The sequence below is a fragment of the Oreochromis niloticus genome, linkage group LG14, assembly GCF_001858045.2.
Source record: "Oreochromis niloticus isolate F11D_XX linkage group LG14, O_niloticus_UMD_NMBU, whole genome shotgun sequence".
Lineage (NCBI taxonomy): Eukaryota > Metazoa > Chordata > Actinopteri > Cichliformes > Cichlidae > Oreochromis > Oreochromis niloticus.
Window position 1 is genome coordinate 28602239 of NC_031979.2, and position 18871 is coordinate 28621109.

At 39.9% G+C, this 18871-nt stretch overlaps 1 protein-coding gene and 1 pseudogene across 1 annotated transcript; both read right to left on the reverse strand.

Moving 5' to 3' along the window:
• Positions 1–7246: 7246 nt before the first annotated feature.
• LOC100693644 (odorant receptor 131-2-like) lies at positions 7247–9042 on the reverse strand. The gene is made up of 3 exons (XM_013264525.2): positions 8954–9042; positions 8897–8900; positions 7247–8119 (listed from the first exon to the last, which is right to left on the reverse strand). Exons 1-3 carry the CDS (start codon positions 9040–9042, stop codon positions 7247–7249), a joined length of 966 nt encoding a protein of 321 aa, XP_013119979.2.
• A 5718-nt stretch (positions 9043–14760) lies between these two features.
• Positions 14761–15371, reverse strand: LOC102083332 (odorant receptor 131-2-like; annotated as a pseudogene).
• Positions 15372–18871: the final 3500 nt, after the last annotated feature.

The following is an 18871-nucleotide window of genomic DNA, read 5'->3' on the forward strand; positions in this document are numbered from 1 at the left end:
ATTAATTTGTAGCTTACAGCAACTAAGAATAACAATAACACATGAAACTTCCCTGTACTGTGTTGTCATCGTCCCCTAGCACCCATTCTCCTCAGTATCGATGCCTCTAAATAGGTAATTGCTGGTATACTCAGGAGACTTTGTAGTAAACTCAACATAACTGACCTAAAAGAATTGAAAAGTTGTTGTTTGCTGAGGAGGCAATTACCTGTAGTTAGTGCAACAAGTAAGACTACATCCCATTATTTTGGCTCTATGTCTTAAAAACTCCTAAAGTGATGTGACTGTGACAGGTACTAGGTCTGTTTGTGAGGCATTCAGTTAAGTGAAAACTGTCCTTTCTTTACTAAGCATTGTCTCTTAATTTACCATAAATGAGAAAGTTTAAAATAGCAGAGTTTTGTATTTTTTTTCTGCCTTTGATTATATTAAACTGTATAGAGACAAGTGCATAACACATGTAAGAAAGACTTGAAAAACATTAGACATTTATATCCTAAAACTGATCACACATAGATTGACCAGTTGTTAGGTTTACTGATGCTAGGTGTGTTTTAAAGATATGTGGCTACTTCAGCTCATCTGTAACCCACCCAGCAGAGACTTAATGGTCCCATTTGTGGCTAATATAGGTAAAAGAATTTGCTAATAACTTACAATTCAAAACGGAGAAGAGAAGTCAGATGGAAAATGTATTGTTTTTTCTTCAGGCATTTTTCCTCACTATTCCCTCTTTTAAGTGCACATATCAATTTTTGTTGTATTTTGTCTTGCTAAAGCAGTTAATGAAAAGTGGGTAACTGTCACAGCTGGAAGCCAGAATGTGGAGTGGACCCAAAAACAAATTCAAGCCAAGAAACAGAACTTTGACGTGAACAAGGGTTTTATTTACAGTGGCATGAAGGTACAAAAGGATAAGAACATGAACTGTGAAATACAGTGAATGTGAACTAAGAACAAACTGTGACATACTAGGAAACATGAATGAAGTGGAGACTAGGAAGACAAGCTATGAGTAAATTGTGAGATGCTATGAACTAGCATGTTGTTACTGGGGTTATTAAATATATGTATATGGGTGTATGCCTTTATTGATGAAACTTCATTCATTATAAACCTGGTGTCCAATCCTGCATCTTTTTCAGTTGAAACCATTACTATGAACTCTATTATTTTAGGCAAAGAGTAAAACATCTGTGCTATAGCTTTAAGAGAACCATCATTATTAGCAAAGGCTGATATTAGCTTGGTATAATATCAAGCTAAATGGTAAGACTGCAGTTTTACTGTAAATCAGTCAAAATCCATCCATCCACTTCTACTTATCCTTTTTCAATTCAATTCAATTCAATTTTATTTATATAGCGCCAAATCACAACAGCAGTCGCCTCAAGGCGCTTTATATTGCACAGTAGATCGTACAATAATAGATAGAGAGAAAAACCCAACAATCATATGACCCCCTATGAGCAAGCACTTTGGCGACAGTGGGAAGGAAAAACTCCCTTTTAACAGGAAGAAACCTCCGGCAGAACCAGGCTCAGGGAGGGACGGGGCCATCTGCTGCAACCGGTTGGGGTGAGAGAAGGAAGACAGGATAAAGACGTGATGTGGAAGAGAGACAGAGGTTAATAACAGGTATGATTCAACGCAGATAGGTCTATTAACACATAGTGAGTGAAAAAGGTGACTGGAAAGGAAAAACTCAATGCATCATGGGAATCCCCCGGCAGCCTACGGCTATTGCAGCACAACTAAGGGAGGCTTCAGGGTCACCTGGTCCAGCCCTAACTATATGCTTTAGCAAAAAGGAAAGTTTTAAGCCTAATCTAAGCGGAAAAGTAGAGATAGTGTCTGTCTCCTGAATCCAAACTGGAAGCTGGTTCCACAGAAGAGGGGCCTGAAAACTGAAGGCTCTCCCTCCCATTCTACTTTGAAATACTCTAGGAACAACAAGTAAGCCTGCCATGCGAGAGCAAAGTGCTCTAATAGCGTGATATAGTTCTACAAGGTCATTAAGATAAGATGGGGCCTGATTATTTAAGACCTTGTATGTGAGGAGCAGGATTTTGAATTCAATTCTGGATTTAACAGGAAGCCAATGAAGGGAAGCCTGTGCTGGAGAAATATGCTCTCTCTTTCTAGTCCCTGTCAGGACTCTTGCTGCAGCATTTTGGATTAACTGAAGGCTTTTCAGAGAGTTTTTAGGACATCCTGATAATAATGAATTACAGTAGTCCAGCCTGGAAGTAATAAATGCATGAACTAGTTTTTCAGCGTCACTCTGAGACAGGATATTTGTTACTTTAGAGATGTTGCACAGATGGAAGAAAGCAGTCTTACATATTTGTTTAATATGTGCATTGAAGGACATATCTTGGTCAAAAATCACTCCAAGGTTCCTCCCATTGTTACTGGAGGCCAAGGTAATGCCATCCAGAGTAAGAATCTGGTTAGATACCATAATTCTAAGATTTTCAGGGCTGAGTACAATAACCTCAGTTTTATCTGAATTAAGAAGCAGAAAGTTAGCGGCAATCCAGGTCTTTATGTCTTTAAGACATTCCTGCAGTTTAACTAATTGGTGTGTGTTATCTGGCTTCATGGACAGATAGAGTTGGGTGTCATCAGCATAGCAGTGAAAATGTATACTATGTCTTCTAATGATACTGCCTAAGGGAAGCATGTATAATGTAAAGAGAATTGGTCCTAGGACTGAACCCTGTGGAACACCATAATTGACCTTAGTGTGTGAAGAGGACTCTCCATTTACATGAACAAATTGGAGTCTATTAGATAGATATGATACAAACCACTGCAGCGCAGTACCTTTAATACCTACAGCGTGCTCTGATCGCGCTAATAGAATATTATGGCCAACAGTATCGAAAGCTGCACTGAGGTCTAATAGGACAAGCACACAAAGAAGTACACTGTCAGAGACCATAAGAAGATCATTTGTAACCTTCACTAAAGCTTTTTCTGTGCTGTGATGAGTTCTGAAACCTGACTGAAATGGTAAATGGTAAATGGCCTGTATTTATATAGCGCCTCTATGGTCCCTAAGGACCCCAAAGCGCTTTACATATCCAGTCATTCACCCATTCACACACACATTCACACACTGGTGATGGTAAGCTACGTTGTAGCCACAGCCACCCTGGGGCGCACTGACAGAGGTGAAACTCTTCAAATAAGCCATTCCTCTGCAGATGATCTGTTAGCTTTTTGACAACTACTCTTTCAGGGATTTTTAATATGAAAGGAAGGTTGGAGATTGGCCTATAATTAGCTAAGACAATTAAGTCAAGACCTGGCTTTTTAAGCAATGGTTTAACTACTGCCAGCTTGAAGGCCTGTGTTACATAGCTGATTATTAGAGATAAGTTGATCATATATCACGTTGATGGTTTGGAGGAAGCAGTTACTGAAGTTAAGTAAGTAAGTAAAACTTTACTTATATAGCACCTTTCTAGATAAAACATCACAAAGTGCTGGAGGAAGTAATTATTGAAGTTAACTCAGAAAGATCAATTGGAGAAAAAGAGTCTAAAGGAATATCAATGGTACTGAAAGTAGCTGTAGATAATGTTACATCTGTGGGATGATTATTGGTAATTTTTACGTACGTAGTGAGGAGATAAAATTATTACCAAGATGATCGACCTCTGTTGGTGTAGCGTTCAGGTAGCTGCTCTGCTCTGTGTTGGTACAGGGCATTGAAGATGATAACAGTGGGTGGATTATATTCTTAAACTTAGTTACAGCGTTTTCAGAAAGACATCTACTGTGATGAAGTCTACTCCCCACTGCTGTGTAATCAATTATCGTAAATGTAAGTGTTATTAGGAAATGATCAGACAAGAGAGGGTTTTCAGGAAACACTGTTAAATGTTCAGTTTCTATGCCATATGTTAAAACAAGATCAAGAGTGTGATTGAAGTGGTGGGTGGGTTCTTTTACATTTTGAGAAAAGCCACTTGAGTCTAATAACAGATTAAATGCCATGTTGAGGCTGTCATTTTTTGCATCTACATTAATGTTAAAATCACCCACAATAATTATTTTACCTGAGCTGAGCACTAAATCAGATAAAAAGTCTGAGAAATCAGACAGAAACTCTGTGTAAGGCCCAGGTGGACGATAGATGATAACAAATAAGACTGGTTTTTGAGTTTTACATCTGGGGTGGGCAAGGCTAAGCATCAGGCTTTCACATGAATTAAAAGTCTGTCTTGGTCTTTCGTTGATTAATAGGCTGGTGTGGAAAAATTGCTGCCACACCGCCCCCTCTGCCTGTGCTTCCAGATTTCTGGTAGTTAGAATGACTCGGGGGTGTTGACTCATTTAAACTAACATAATCATCCTGCTGCAACCAGGTTTCTGTAAGGCAGAGTAAATCAATTTGTTGATCAATTATTAAGTCATGTACTAACAGAGACTTGGAGGAGAGAGACCTAATATTTTTACTGTATTGTTCTTTCTTTGTGATTTTTTATGTTTAAGTTGTTTGTTGCTGGTTTTTAGTTTATTTTTTGTCTGTTTGGGAGCTGACACAGTCTCATGGAGATGGGTTTTTGAGGGGGGTAACAGGAGGAGAGAAGCTGGAGAGAGGCGTGCAAGACTGCAACTCTGCTTCCTGGTCCCAACTCTAGATAGTCATATTTTGGGGGGTTTAATAAATTTGTCCATATTTATTGTCCAGGTTTCCTCCAGAAGGTTTGCCAATTATCTATGAAGCCCACATCGTTTTTTGGACACCACTCAGACAGCCAGCAATTTAAGGAGAACATGTGGCTAAACATGTCACTCCTGGTCAGATTGGGGAGGGACCCAGAGAAAACTACAGAGGACTACATTGTTTTGACAAAGTTTCACACCGATTCAATATTGATTTTAGTGACCTCCAGTTGGCGTAACCGGGTGTCATTACTGCCGACGTGAATTATGATTTTACTGAATTTCCGTTTACCCTTAGCCAGCAGTTTTAAATTTCCCTCAATGTCGCCTGCTCTGGCCCCTGGAAGACAATTGACTATGGTTGGCAGTGTCTCTAGCTTCATATGTCTGAGAGCAGAATCACCAATTACCAGAGTTTGACCTCTGGCGGGTGTGTCGCCGAGTGGGGTAAAACGGTTAGACACATGAACAGGTTGGTGGTGTACCTGGGGCTTCTGTTTAAGACTATGCTTCCTCCTCACCGTCACCCATCTGCCCTCTTTCCCCAGCTGCTTGGGGTCTGCCGGGCAACAGCTAGCGGGGCCTACGCTATCTTCGGCTGCACCAGCTACAGGGGCCTGGCTAGCTACGGGTGAATGAAGGGTGCGAAGCCGAGTCTCCAATTCAGTAATCCTGGCCTCCAGAGCTGCAAATATGCTACATTTGTTACAAGTATCACTACTGCTAAAGGAGGCCGAGGAGTAACTAAACATCTGACACAATGAGCAGGAAAGTGCAGGAGGGACAGGTGAAGAGGCCATGCTGCTAGCGAGTTGGCTACAAGCTAAGCTAAGCTAAGCTAGCAAAACAGTAAAGACACAGTGAGTGAATAATTTGGCTATAAATTAGGGAGTGAGTACACAGAGAGTGTGCTTCGGATGAAGCACGTGAAGATTATGCTATGAAGAAAGAATGTATCTAAACTTTTTAAATAAATCGCTAAGCAGATAAGCTCCTCAAAAAAACCCACTGTGTTTGAGCAGGAACAGGAAGTGATACTCTATCACAGAGAGAACAAACACCAGCGAACACCAAGACACCAAGTGACAGCGCCAGTGTCGCCGGTGAGATGGAGCCTTTCCCAGTTGTCTTAGGGCAAGAGGCAGGGTACACCCTAGACAGGTCGCCAGTCTGAGGCAGAGCTAACACACAGACACAGACAACCATTTGCACTCACATTCACATCTATGGGCAGTTTAGAGTTTCCAATTAAACTATCCCCACTAATTGCAAGTCTTTGGACTGTGGGAGGAAGCCAGAGTACCAGGAGAGAACCCACGCAAACACGGGGAGAACTCCACACAGACAGACCCCCAGCCTGATGGTAGAATTGAACTGAACTCAGGACCTTCTTGCTGTGAGGCGACAGTGCTAACCACCGTGCCACCATGCTGCCTTCAGTCAAAACCAAAATCAGTTTTATTTTATTTTTAAACTCAGATTATTACATACCACAAGTAAACTAATACTTTACTGAATAATTACTGAAAAACCTAAATGATAATTGGTTATTTAATTAAAAAAAACTGGCTTAAGGGAAAGAACCACCCCAGAGGCTATAGCTATCTGAGCATCTAATCGCAGTTGGGAACATATTGAGCGATAAATGTGATTTTCCTTTCTGTAACTGAAAATAAATAATTATATCATAAAATAGTAAATTAAAAAAAGATAAATATTTTTTTTTTAAAAAGTGAGCATTGTTATGAACATAGATGTGGGTATTGTGTGTTACTGATTCAACTGGAATATGGCTATACAGTTACAAAAGACTACCAGATCACATCCTTATTTAGATATTTTTAAATTCATTCATTTATTTAAAAGGGTAAATTGTCCCTGACAAATAGTTTCTGATTGAAAAGTCAAATGTATAAAGGTTTCCTCTTTTTACAGTAAAACAACTCGTGACATACACAACAGGTAAACACAAAACCACCTCTTCAAATGGGGGAAAGATAAAGACTAATAAATAATCAATATGATCAAAATGAATGAATGCTTTGTTTAACAATAAATGTCAACATTATAATTATAATTGATATAGCATGTCAAATTAGGTTTCTTTTGAACATGATGAAGTAAGCAAAAGATTTTTAAGTGCAAAAAAGAATTTTTCATTCCTGAGTCCATAAATGAGAGGACTCAGACCCCTTGGAACTATACTAAATAATACATAATTAAAACATCTGAAATTCTGAAGTAAATTAAAATGAATCTGAAGGACTGTGTTTTCTATAAATGGGGTTGACAGCTAGAACATTTATTTAAATTTTATTTTCTCATTTTAAACTTATGTGTAAACTGCACCTGAAAAGTGACATGTAACTGCAGAGTTTTGTTTAAATGCATGACAATATAGTATCACTGAACATATACAGGAAATCAAGTTGCAAAACTACTAATAATTTAAAATTAATCATTATTTACATAAAATTATTCTTGCATATTGAAGCAGTCATTTCCTGTATGGTCTGAGGAAATATGAATGGCAGCGTTTATATTTCTGATGTAACTCAAATTATGTTTATTTTGAACAGGATGAAGTAGGCATAAGACTTTTCAGTACAAGAAAAAAATTTTCATCCCTGAGGCCATAGATCAGAGGACTCAGGCACCTTGGAGCAATACTAAACATAATGTAGTTAGAATATCTGACATTTATAAACAACCTGAAATCAATCTGAAGCACTGCGGTTTCAATGAATGGGCACCACAGCTGAATGAGACAGAGCAACAACTGGAAAGCATGAAGGATCACTGTTTTAAGCCCCTTATGTGTCAACTTCTTTTTATCTCCTGATGCAGCTTTGGCCACTTTCATTATTTGAACATATGAGTAAGCAATAGTGATGCCCATAATCAAGAAATAAAATTGAAACACAGCTGATCGAACATGATCCTGCCATCTGTAAAGAGTAAATGCCTCTACACTACATATCATGGATTGCTTGTAGAACTTAAGTGAGGCAAAAGCAAAGAACATGGACAGAATAATTATACAAGGGGCAGAGCTGAGAACATGAATGATCAGGATACAGTACATAGTGCTGCGTGTGGAGCACAGCTGTCCATGACGCAGGGGCATACAAATGGCCACATAGCGCTCCAGAGTCATTGCTGTCAGAGTAACTGGTGTGACAAAAGTATACATAACCACAAAAATAGTGAGGATTATACACAACCACACTGGTATTGTAAATTGAAAATAGGTTAAGATTACCAGGATATCACTCACGAATAACAAAAGGCTGTCCGACAGTAATGTTACAGAAAATAAGATGTAGCGTGCAGATGTGTGAAATGATTCTTTTTTTATAAAAGTCAGGATGAGCAACATGTTAATACAAAGAAAAATTATTACCAGAATCTGCACAATAATCATCCGGTCATTAGGTCGCTGCAAAAAAACATTATTCACTGAATTGTTATCTGCCATATAGAACTGAAGCACTTCTCAGAGTTGAGAAAGTGTCATTATTAAATGAATTTTTAAAAAAAAAACCAAAACCAAAAATTAAGTGCAGCAAAGAAATCTTCTACTGTCTTCTGTAGCCAAATATCTTCTGTTGGACTGCTGAAGTTGTCTGACAGATGACTGTGCATCATTATTTTAATGGTTACAGCCTTCGAGAACAACGATCACACAAAACCTTGCTACGCAGTGTCGTCATCTTCCTTTCACACCCATTCCCCTTGATGCCACAATATTGATAGATGGAGCACTCAAGAGAGTTTTTTTTTTCTTGTTGCCTGTCCCGTTCCATGCTTTAGTAATCAGAATTGTTTTCTGAAGGCCAGGAAAGATGCCCAACGGATTTATTTTTTCAAGTGGAGAAAATATGGCAATGCCATACTGGTGCACTTAATTCATCTATATTATTACTGTTTATTTTATTTTATTTTATTTTATGTTAAGTTATTACAAATTGGACAGACCATTAGACAGTAAAGGAGAAAGAGAAAGAAAGAAAAGGAGAAAGAAAAACAGGTGGAAAGGGGGACAGTAGGAGAAGACTGAGAAAATCTGTTGTATCACCTGTTAAAAGAAGAAAAAAGAAAACAAACAACCAGAGGGCCCGCAGCAGCACTACCACCAAGCCCCGCAGAGCCCAGGACGACCCAACCAACCCCACCGCAGAGGAAATTACACCTAACCCATCATCCAATCAGCTACCAGACTACATAAGACAATAGACACCCAGGTTAAGTTCATTCTCCACCTCTCCCGTACCTCTCCGCCACCTGCAGGCTTGACTCCTGGAGAGCAGAGACCTCCTGGAAGGATGTGACAACCTCCCCGCCAGTTGAAGGGGCCCCCATTTCCGCTGGTGCACCAGAGGCCCCCTGCTCCAGGGCTAGGCCCCCGTGCATGCACCCACCAACAACCCCAGTGACACACCAATCAGGACCTGAGCCCCAGGGCCCAGGCAGAGCCCCAGCCTGAAGGTGGAGCACCCTCAGAACCCCAAGCCCGCCCTGGACCACCCAGGGGCAGCTAGGCTACCAGGCCAGTGACCCACGTATGCCAGTACAAACCTTCCCCCAGCCCTGCTGCACGCAGCCACCAGGAAAACACCCAAGAGCCACGAGAGCCCCAACTAGGACATGACCACAGGCCCCAGGCGGCGCCCTTCAGGGATAATGTCCCAAGCCCACACCCTCCCCAACACTAGCAAAGGCAGGACAAAACCACGACCCCCCCACTAGGTGATGGAGCCGATCAAAGGAGCCCAGTGGGACTGATCTAATGTGGTGGTAGAGGCTGTATCAAGATGTGATCTATCAGACGGTCTCTATAATGGTTAGGATTGAGATTATTTTTATATTTCCTGTTTATGAGGACCGTTTTCTTGGCAATGCATAGGGCGGCGAGAACCATGTGGGCTGTATTCATCTCTTTAGTGACATCATTCAAGTTGCCCAACAAGCAAACTAGAGGAGAGGCTGGAATGTGTACATTTCAGACACTTTGATAAGACTTCACATATCCTGCGCCAAAACCTTTGAACAGGTGGACAGAACCAGAGATTGTGGATGTAGTTGTCAGGTCTATTGCCTTGACAGTGTGAGCAGTTGTTAGAATACGTAAAGCCCATCTTGAACATTTGATGACCTTTGTAGTGCACTCTATGCAGTATTTTGTATTGTATTAATTGCAGACTGGGATTTCTAATCAGTTGAAAGGTTTTTAAGCATACCTGAGACCAGAGGTTTTGGATAAACTGACTGATAAATCTGCTTCCCATTTTGCAATAGGAAGGGATATTGATTCATCTATTTTAGAAAGTATTCTGTATATTTTAGACAATAATATAGGGGTTTTAAGAGTATGAAATTGTACCACACTTGGTGGTGTTTGTAATTCAACTTGACTGGGTTTAAATTTCTGTTTTACAATGGATTTAACTTTATTCTGATATTCTAAAAAACTTTTCTTGTTGATTCCATATTGTACAGGGTGGGCCATTTATATGGATACACTGTAATAAAATGGGAATGGTTGGTGATATTAAAGTCCTGTTTGTGGCACATTAGTATATGTGAGGGGGCAAACTCCTCAAGATGGGTGGTTACCATGGTGGCCATTTAGAAGTCGGCCATCTTGGATACAACTTTTGTTTTTTCAATAGGAAGAGGGCCATGTGACACATCAAACTTATTGGTAATGTCACAAGAAAAACAATGGTGTGCTTGGTTTCAACTTAACTTTATTCTTTCATGAGTTATTTACAAGTTTCTCTTTGTTCACAGCCATTGACATGTCGAAGAGGTTAACACGTGAGGAGCGGATTGAAATTGTGTTGATATCTGGTGAACGAAGTAACCGGGTCATTGCAGCAGATTGCAATGCAAGACACCCTACGAGACCACCCATCTCCCATGCTACAGTTAGCAAACTGCTTGCTAAGTTTCGTGAAACTGGTTCAGTGTTGGATTTGCCAAAATGTGGACGCAAGAAAACTGTCACTAATGACAGTTTGTATTGAAATCTGCTGCAATGACCAACCATTCCCATTTTATTACGGTGTATCCATATAAATGGCCCACCCTGTATAACTAGTCTGTCAAATGGAACAAAGTCTGTTCCTTCTAACATATCTTCCAAGTATTTAATTCCTTTCATTTAATTAAATCTGCAAGTTTAGGAGAGACATTAATACCTAAATATTTAATTTCCAGATTGCAGTGGGGTAGAAGAGTTATGGAAGGAACTGCCTTGCCACCAGGGTGCGCCGTTCAATTTAAACTCACAATTTTCTCACTGAAGCATCATGAAGGACTGGTGTTAATATTCACCGCTTTTGAGGTGGATCTGATGAACCTGTGAAAAGCAGTCATCAGCAGGCATGTCAAAGTATAAAATATGACATTTCCTGTTCCCACTGGGTGGTGCTCTGACTATTCCTGACAATGGGCATATCAATCTGTTCAGGGCGGGCCTGTCATGATGCCTGTAAAGTTTGGTAGTGATCAGACTGGATTTCTCTGAGTTATACTAATTTCTTTCTTCATGGCGAGACATCAGTGTTCGCCATGCTGCTGTGGTCACACCCTTTGCTGAAAAGTCACACTTTTCACTGTAACCCAAGACCAACTCCTCAAGGCTTTCCTGGAGAAATTTTAGGCTGCTAGGGTCACCCAACTCTATACTATACCCCAAAGTGTAAAACATGACATTTCCTGTTCCCACTAGGTGGCGCTCTCCCAGATGTCAAATATGGCAGTTGAAATATGTTCAGGGGCGGGGCCTTATCATATGCAAGAAATTTGGTCCAGATCAGACGATTCATATGGGAATGAGAGGCAATAAGATTTTCATTGCAAAAACGGAGTTTTAAAAAATCTCTGTTTACGTGTGGACAAAAGGTCCAAACGTATAGAAACAGCTGCATTTTCACCAACACCCGTGTAGGTGTGGACGTAGGTAGGTGAGGTCACCCCAAGAAAAAAAAAAACGTGAAAGAATGAGGAATCATCAACATTTGGCCCATATATACTTACAATAAATAGCTTTTTGTTAAGTATAGATAATTTAATGATTAGGAATCTACCCTCAAGTTAATTCTTATGACTCAGCATAGGGGAAACTAAAACAAATCATAAGCATGGCTCCCCTTCTCCCTTTTTCCAAGGAAGGACAATTTCTGCCCTGAGATTTTGCGGTCCAAACAGATTTGTTTATCTCTTGAGGTAAAACACAGGCAGTGTGGCCACAGCCAAAACAAGAAACTAAAAACTGTAGGAAAAAAGAGCCCAACTAACATATCTACCACCACAAAAACCCAAAACAAACCTCAGACCTCTTACCTGCCTCCATAACCTAATCAGGGAAAGGTGTTAAAAGAAAAGGTTTGCACTCCTACTTATGTGCGAGTGTGCATAGGGGTTGGAGTTTTAATAAGATGTAGAACATATAAATGTATAATCAGCCATGAAACTACCAGACCCAGCTGCACCCAGCAGACAAGAATAAACAGCCAAAAGCAAACTGAACTGGTTTGCACAACTGCCCTGTACAGCCTGATATCCAAATCCTCTGTTATGATAACTTCACACATACAATACAATAAATGGACAGGTACTTATGTAGCACTCTTCTACTCTGACTAAGCACTCAAAAAGCAATCACCTACTCAAATAGCCGTTATTCAGCTACATACACTGACACATATGAATGCATCAGTGGCCATTTGGCAACGAGAGAAGCCTTGGCTCAAACCCCTGAACTCTGAGTCATAATTAACTCAATCTATCTCTTGAGATATGCCTAAAGAAGGAGAAATCTCCTCCACCCATCCCACTGTCCATAACAATGTCCACAGGGGTTAGACTCAGTCTCCCACTTAGCCCCAGACCCAGGCCCAGCCATACAACCAGACACAGTCACCCCAGCTCCAAACCACCATCCAACCAAACAGGTTGAAGGAAACAGGGGTGTGGAAGATCTGGCTGCTCCTCTCCCCTCTCGTCAGGGTTAAAGGTGTCCTATTGGGTGCATGTGTTGGTGTATGTGAGTGTATGAGTTTGACTGGGTGATAACTAGAGTGCTAGTAAAATTGAGGGGACAAATGTGACACGAGCAACTGACAGCAGTCAACAGTACTCATCCACACCTCCCTCAAAAAAAATTAATGTCTAAGGTGAAGGTAAAATTGAGACAGCAGTGACGATTTGACTGGAACTTGTGTGTATGGTGATGTGTTGTGAGTTGTACTGATGATAGTGTAATTAAAAAGGAGGGACAGATATATAGATATACAGTATAGCCAGCAAAGCCATGTGAATGTCCATACCAATTTTGGGCTTTGTGGCATTGTAACCCCCCAACCCCCACCCCTACCCTGAAAAATGCAACCAGCAGCTCTCCAGCTCCTAGGAAGCCAAAAGACAACCATAGTCCTAGAGACCACCCCCAGCCACCTGCAACACACACAGGAAGACGAGACTACAGCATCCCCGCCCACCATAACCACCACCAATGGAATAGGATCCATTCAAATTCATAAATGGAATAAATCCAGTTGTTTTCTTTTTGAGGAGGCAAACATTCTCTCCAAACTAATGCATGTTTTTTTTATTAAATAATAAAGAAAATTAAAGTGATACGCAAAGCATTTTTTTATTTTCATTTCATGATAGTTTTATTAGCGAGGCATTAGGCTGTGAGGACTATATGTGATATATTTATTTCTATACCTAATTCACTTAGTTCACCTAACATGCTCAGCTTGGGTGAGGGTGATCATATTTAAAATTTATTTACCAATAAGTCTTTTTTGAACAGTTGTTTTGTATGGAACACTTCTGTGTAGAACAGACACACCAGCCCACGGTGTGGATGTCAAACTTTGCCTCTCCTAAGCATGACATGGACATGCATGCTTAAGTTGCAGTCCCGCAGAATATAACATTTTCAAAGCCAACAACAAGTGACCATTCCAGGCTTCTTCTATGCCGGAAACGATTAAGCTAAGTGACTGATATGCATTTAAATGTAAACATGTTCATAATGTTTCTTTAAATGTTTTCCATGATTTTTTTTCCTGTTGACTTGAATAAAATATTGCCCTCTGCTAGTGCTGTAGCTTACTGTAACTGTCAATATTAATTTGCTGTTCTTAAATACCCATACTATATAATGATATAAAAGACTGTAAAGAGTAACATATTTTGTCTTAATTCACTATCAGTATATATAACTACTTTTGTCTGAGTATCTGTAGAATTATGAAACTTTACACCTAACCAAGCAGAACTATATATGCCTCATCCAAACAAAAGCTATTTTTGTTTAACCTCCTAAGACCCGAACTCTTCCACGGCATGCATTTTTTTTTATTTCTCTTTGATATTTGGGCACCTGATGAATGTAAAAACAAAGAATTACCTTTTTTTTTTTTTACCTGATTTTTGTTTCTAAGAAAAATGAGAGCCACATATGAGGATATTCGTTTAAAGTTCCGATAGAACAGTAGCAGTATAATGTCCGCATAAGTGGATATCAGGCCTATGTAGAGCAAAATTAAGTATTTTGGTCTAAATAACCCAAAATGTGATGTCCACATATGTGGACGCCAGGTCCTAGGAGGATAAATAACACACAAAAAATTATTCTCTTTATATCATAATGTATAATGAGAATTATACAGTTATATAATGAGAATATGAAATAAAAAATACCTGTGGCAAAGTTTTGCTATACATTTAGTAAACACAGAGAAAAACAGGCAATCACAGATCTATTTAAATGTCATCAATGTATATTCCAGATACATTGCATTTTTGATACCAAAATAGGGGAAAGGTTTTAATGCTTCTGAAAATGTTATATAAAAATATGCATGCTGAGAGAGAGCAAAGGTGATCAAGGACATAAAATTCTATTCACATCACATACAGTTTCTAGAAATTACAAGCTTACTGAAAAGCAGAAAATGTGCATTCAGAGATAGTGCTTTAAGAATGACTACTTGTGTTTAAAAATTAGGAGAAAAACTATAACATATGATTAAAAAGTAAAAGTGGCTGCTGATATCATCAGTTAGAATTTCTTTGGATTTTTGCGTAAGAAAACCCAAAACGGACATTACGCTTCAATGCACCAAAAAAATTTTCATCCCTAAGGCCATAAATGAGAGGACTCAGACATCTTGGGGCGATACTAAATGTTAGATAATTAAAGTATCTCACATCTTTAAATAACTGTAAATTAATCTCAAGCATAGCAGATTCTATGAATGGACACCACAGCTGGATTAGACATAGAAGCAGCTGGAATCCATGAAGGGCCACTGTTCTGAGCCCTTTCCATGTTGACTTTTTATTCTCGCCAGATGCAGCTTTGGCAACTTTCACTATTGCAATGTAGGAAAAAAAGATGGTGATAGACATGATTAAGAAGTAGAACTGATACACAGCTAATTTAAAGTAATTGTGCCATTTGAATATGTTAAACATATCCATGGTGCATATCTTGAATTTCATAAATACACTACCCATAGTTGATGCAAAAAAACAGAGAGAACAATTGTGATCGGTACAGAGCTGAGGCCATGAATGATGACTATGATGTGCACAGTGTTGCGGGTGGAGCACAGCTCTGCGTGCCTTAGGGGCATACAAATGGCCACATAGCGCTCCAGAGTCATTGCTGTCAGAGTAATGGGTGTGACAAAAGTGAATATAACCGCTGGAATATAGATAATGACACACTGGTAAAATTGGATAGGCAAACTAAAAAAAATTCCAGAGGACCAGGATATTAGATATGATTAACATGAAGCTGTCAGACATTAGTGTAACAGCAAAAAACATGTAGCGCATGGTTGTGTAGAAGAATTCCTTTGAAAAAAAGGTCCCAATGAGCAAAAAATTGATGCATAGAAAAATTACCACAAAAAGCTGCACTATCACAAACTTGTAAATGGTCTCCCATGTAAAGGACTCACCACTTGCAACAGAGACGTTCTCTCCCATTCTGTATATATAAAACAGCTAAAACACAATTAAATTCAGCAATTTGAATAACAGCAGAACATAGCAGAACATCGTTTATAAAGCATTTCAATATGAAAAAGGGTGTTATTTTAGGAACAGCTATCAAGAAAAAAATCCTCTTCGCACAGACAAAACACTGAAGACAAAGGTCTTCACTGAGATCTGCAGTCTTTTATGTTGAAACTTTATAGGAGTGACGAGAACACCAGACACCACATCAATATTCATTACATACCATTGACACCTCCTTAATGCTCATTAAGTCCTCCTGGCTAGATAATATTACATATAAGAAAACACTGCTAGTACTAAATTTATAATAATTCTTTTAAGAAACTTGTTTGTTTTTTTTTTACATAAGAAGACTGTAAAAATCCAGTGACAAATTTAACATAATTCCATAAATATGCTATGGTTATTTAATAGATTACATTTTTAAGTTCTGGTTTAATAGCATTAATAAATAAAAAATGTATGCTGTGAGTGAAAATTAACAGGATTTAAATAAGAATTGGAAATGGGCCACGTATATTTTGAAACAGGTAGATCAACCTCAGAAGAGCAAGAGAGAAGTGGGAACTTTTTATAAAAAGATGTTAGGAGACCTGGGTCGTCGACCCAGAGTTTTGAGTTTTCATTATTATTGAACTTTGATTTTGGTATGATTTATGATTTCTAGTCTTTTGGTTTCTTTGTTAGAGTTCTCTGTCTTGTGGTCTCTGTGTTCTGTAGTTGCTCTGTCTCCCCTGTCAGCTGTATCCCCTTGTCAAGTCCATGTCTCTGTGTTATGTTTCCTGTTTTTACTTGGAAAGTCCATGTCACAGTTTAATGTTTCTGGATTTGCTTCCCTTGTCTCGTTAGCTCTGATTCTTCCCAGCTGTGTTTTCCTCCTGTCTTTCATCTAGTGATTGCTCCCTCTGTGCATTTAAGCCCTGTGTTTTCCTCTGTCCGTGTTGCGATCTACTGTCTACCATGCTGTATGTTTTGCCTGTCAACTAGTTTGATGCTTAGTTTGTTCTCGATTCAGTTAGGTTTCTGATTTCTACCATCCAGCATTACAGCTGAGTTTTTTGAGGTAGCGTTTGCCTCTGAGTGTCTGCACATTGGGTCCTCCTTACCACCACTCCTGCCTGCACATCAGCCTTCACATAACAGCTAAGTTCAGTTGAGAAAACAGCAGTAGATGTTGCATTTACAAGGCAAAGTGACTTCCACCTTGCAGATGCACTAAATCTTCATGATCCCTGAGGCCCAGACTTTTCATTTATATCCTCTGTAATGGACATTTGTTATTGGTCTATATCTTTTGACTTATTTGAAATACACTACTGGAGCACATCCTTGTCAGCGACCCAGGGTCCTTAAGCAGTGTGGACTCAATATCATCATTATTATTATTATTATTATTATTATTATCATTATGTGTTTTAGCTGCACTGTGCTGCTGTCTAGGTTCCACGTTGTAGGTATAGGCAGGTGTGTGTGGGTGTGTCTATGGGTGTGGTTGTTTCCTGAGCGCTGGGTGACAGGCAGCTGGAGGCCTGGTGGCTGTGGCCCTGCTAGAGGGCTGGCCACACCTGAAGACCATGCCATGCACCTGATGCTGATGAGGCTCGTCGGGGGAACTATTTAAGAGTGTGATGGAACTCCGTCCGGTGTGGGATTATTGTGTGAGACTCCATGAGGAGTGTGCTACCCCAAACAGCAACAAGCATGGGGAGTGCAGAGACACGGGAGCAGAGAGCAGGGAGCACAGAACACGGACTTTTTGGGAGAAGACACAACACGGGAGTCAGAGTAGCGCACAGGGATTTATTCTTACTGCACTATAAATAAACACACTGTTCAGCATAAAGAGTCCAGCATTTGGGTCCTCATTCCCCACTTCCCCACGGTCACAATCCTGGCCTTTCCAATGTAATTTCATGTGTTTGGATGGCCCCTTTTTATTCAGTTCTCATGAGGATATTGCACAAAAGTGTAAGTTTACTATTGAGCTATCAAACCAACTTTTACCCCTCATAAGAAATTACACTTGCCATAGCTGTGCTTTTTCTGTGAAAACCCTAAAGGGTTATTTATATGAAGGGTTGAAATACTCTGCTAGTATCTATTCTGTATAGCAGGTTGATAGTCTCACTTCAGAAATTACTATTCTTTCAAGTGTCAGATTTGCTGCCAGTTGTGGTTTTGTACTGTTATTGTAGTAATAGTACAGTCCTTAGTACAGTAATAACACACAAACTACCCCTTAACAGGGGTAGTTTTTCAGTAAAGTAAGTAAAATTTATTTACATAGCACTTATTAAGGCAGGAATCTATTAGAAAATGCTTTACTGGGAATATAAAAATATATAAGACAAAATAACATATTACACAAGAACATTACAAGCCACATGGTCAATGGTGCATAGAGGGGGATGTAAGCTGTTCCACAGTTTTGGTGCTCGGGTTTAGAAAGCGCGATCCAAACGGAGGTACCCAGAAGAGCACTATCAGTGGATCTAAATATTCGGTTTGGAGAATAAGGGTGAAGAAGCTCAATGATATAAGTAGGGGCCTTTCCTCATAAAGACATAAGAGTAAACGTGGGGATTTTAAACTGATATCTGTACCCAATGTTGCAAAATCAGTTTCACCCCGGTTCTTTTTTATTCCTCAGGCATCCAGAGACGGCACCGGACTCAGTAGTCAATTCACAAAACCTTTATTCATCTTCATTCATCTTCAGTTAAGCATGCATCTTCTAGAAGGGAAGACGTGCAAGGCCAGTGTCCCTCTGCAAATCTTCCACTGCTTTGTTTGTTACAGTCAGCTTTATAGAAGCAACCCCATCATAAAACCCCCATGGTGTGCTGCAAACTCTGCGTTTGTGTGTGTATGCACGAGCACGTGAGTGCCTGTGTGTGCGCGTACCCGTGTGTCTATGTGAGTGCACGTGAGTGAGTGTGCACGTAGGTGTGGGTGTTATGACCCAGGTCATTGTTGCCGTGTGGTGCTGTTACTCGCCACACCATGCGGGGGCATTGTTTGTACTCTGATGTCTGTGTTATGTAAGTTTCCAGGTGGAGGCTGACCATTGGTGGAAGAGGGAATGAGGCCAGCTACAAATGGGGACCTGACTGGGCCAGCAGCCCCTCCTCCTACTTGC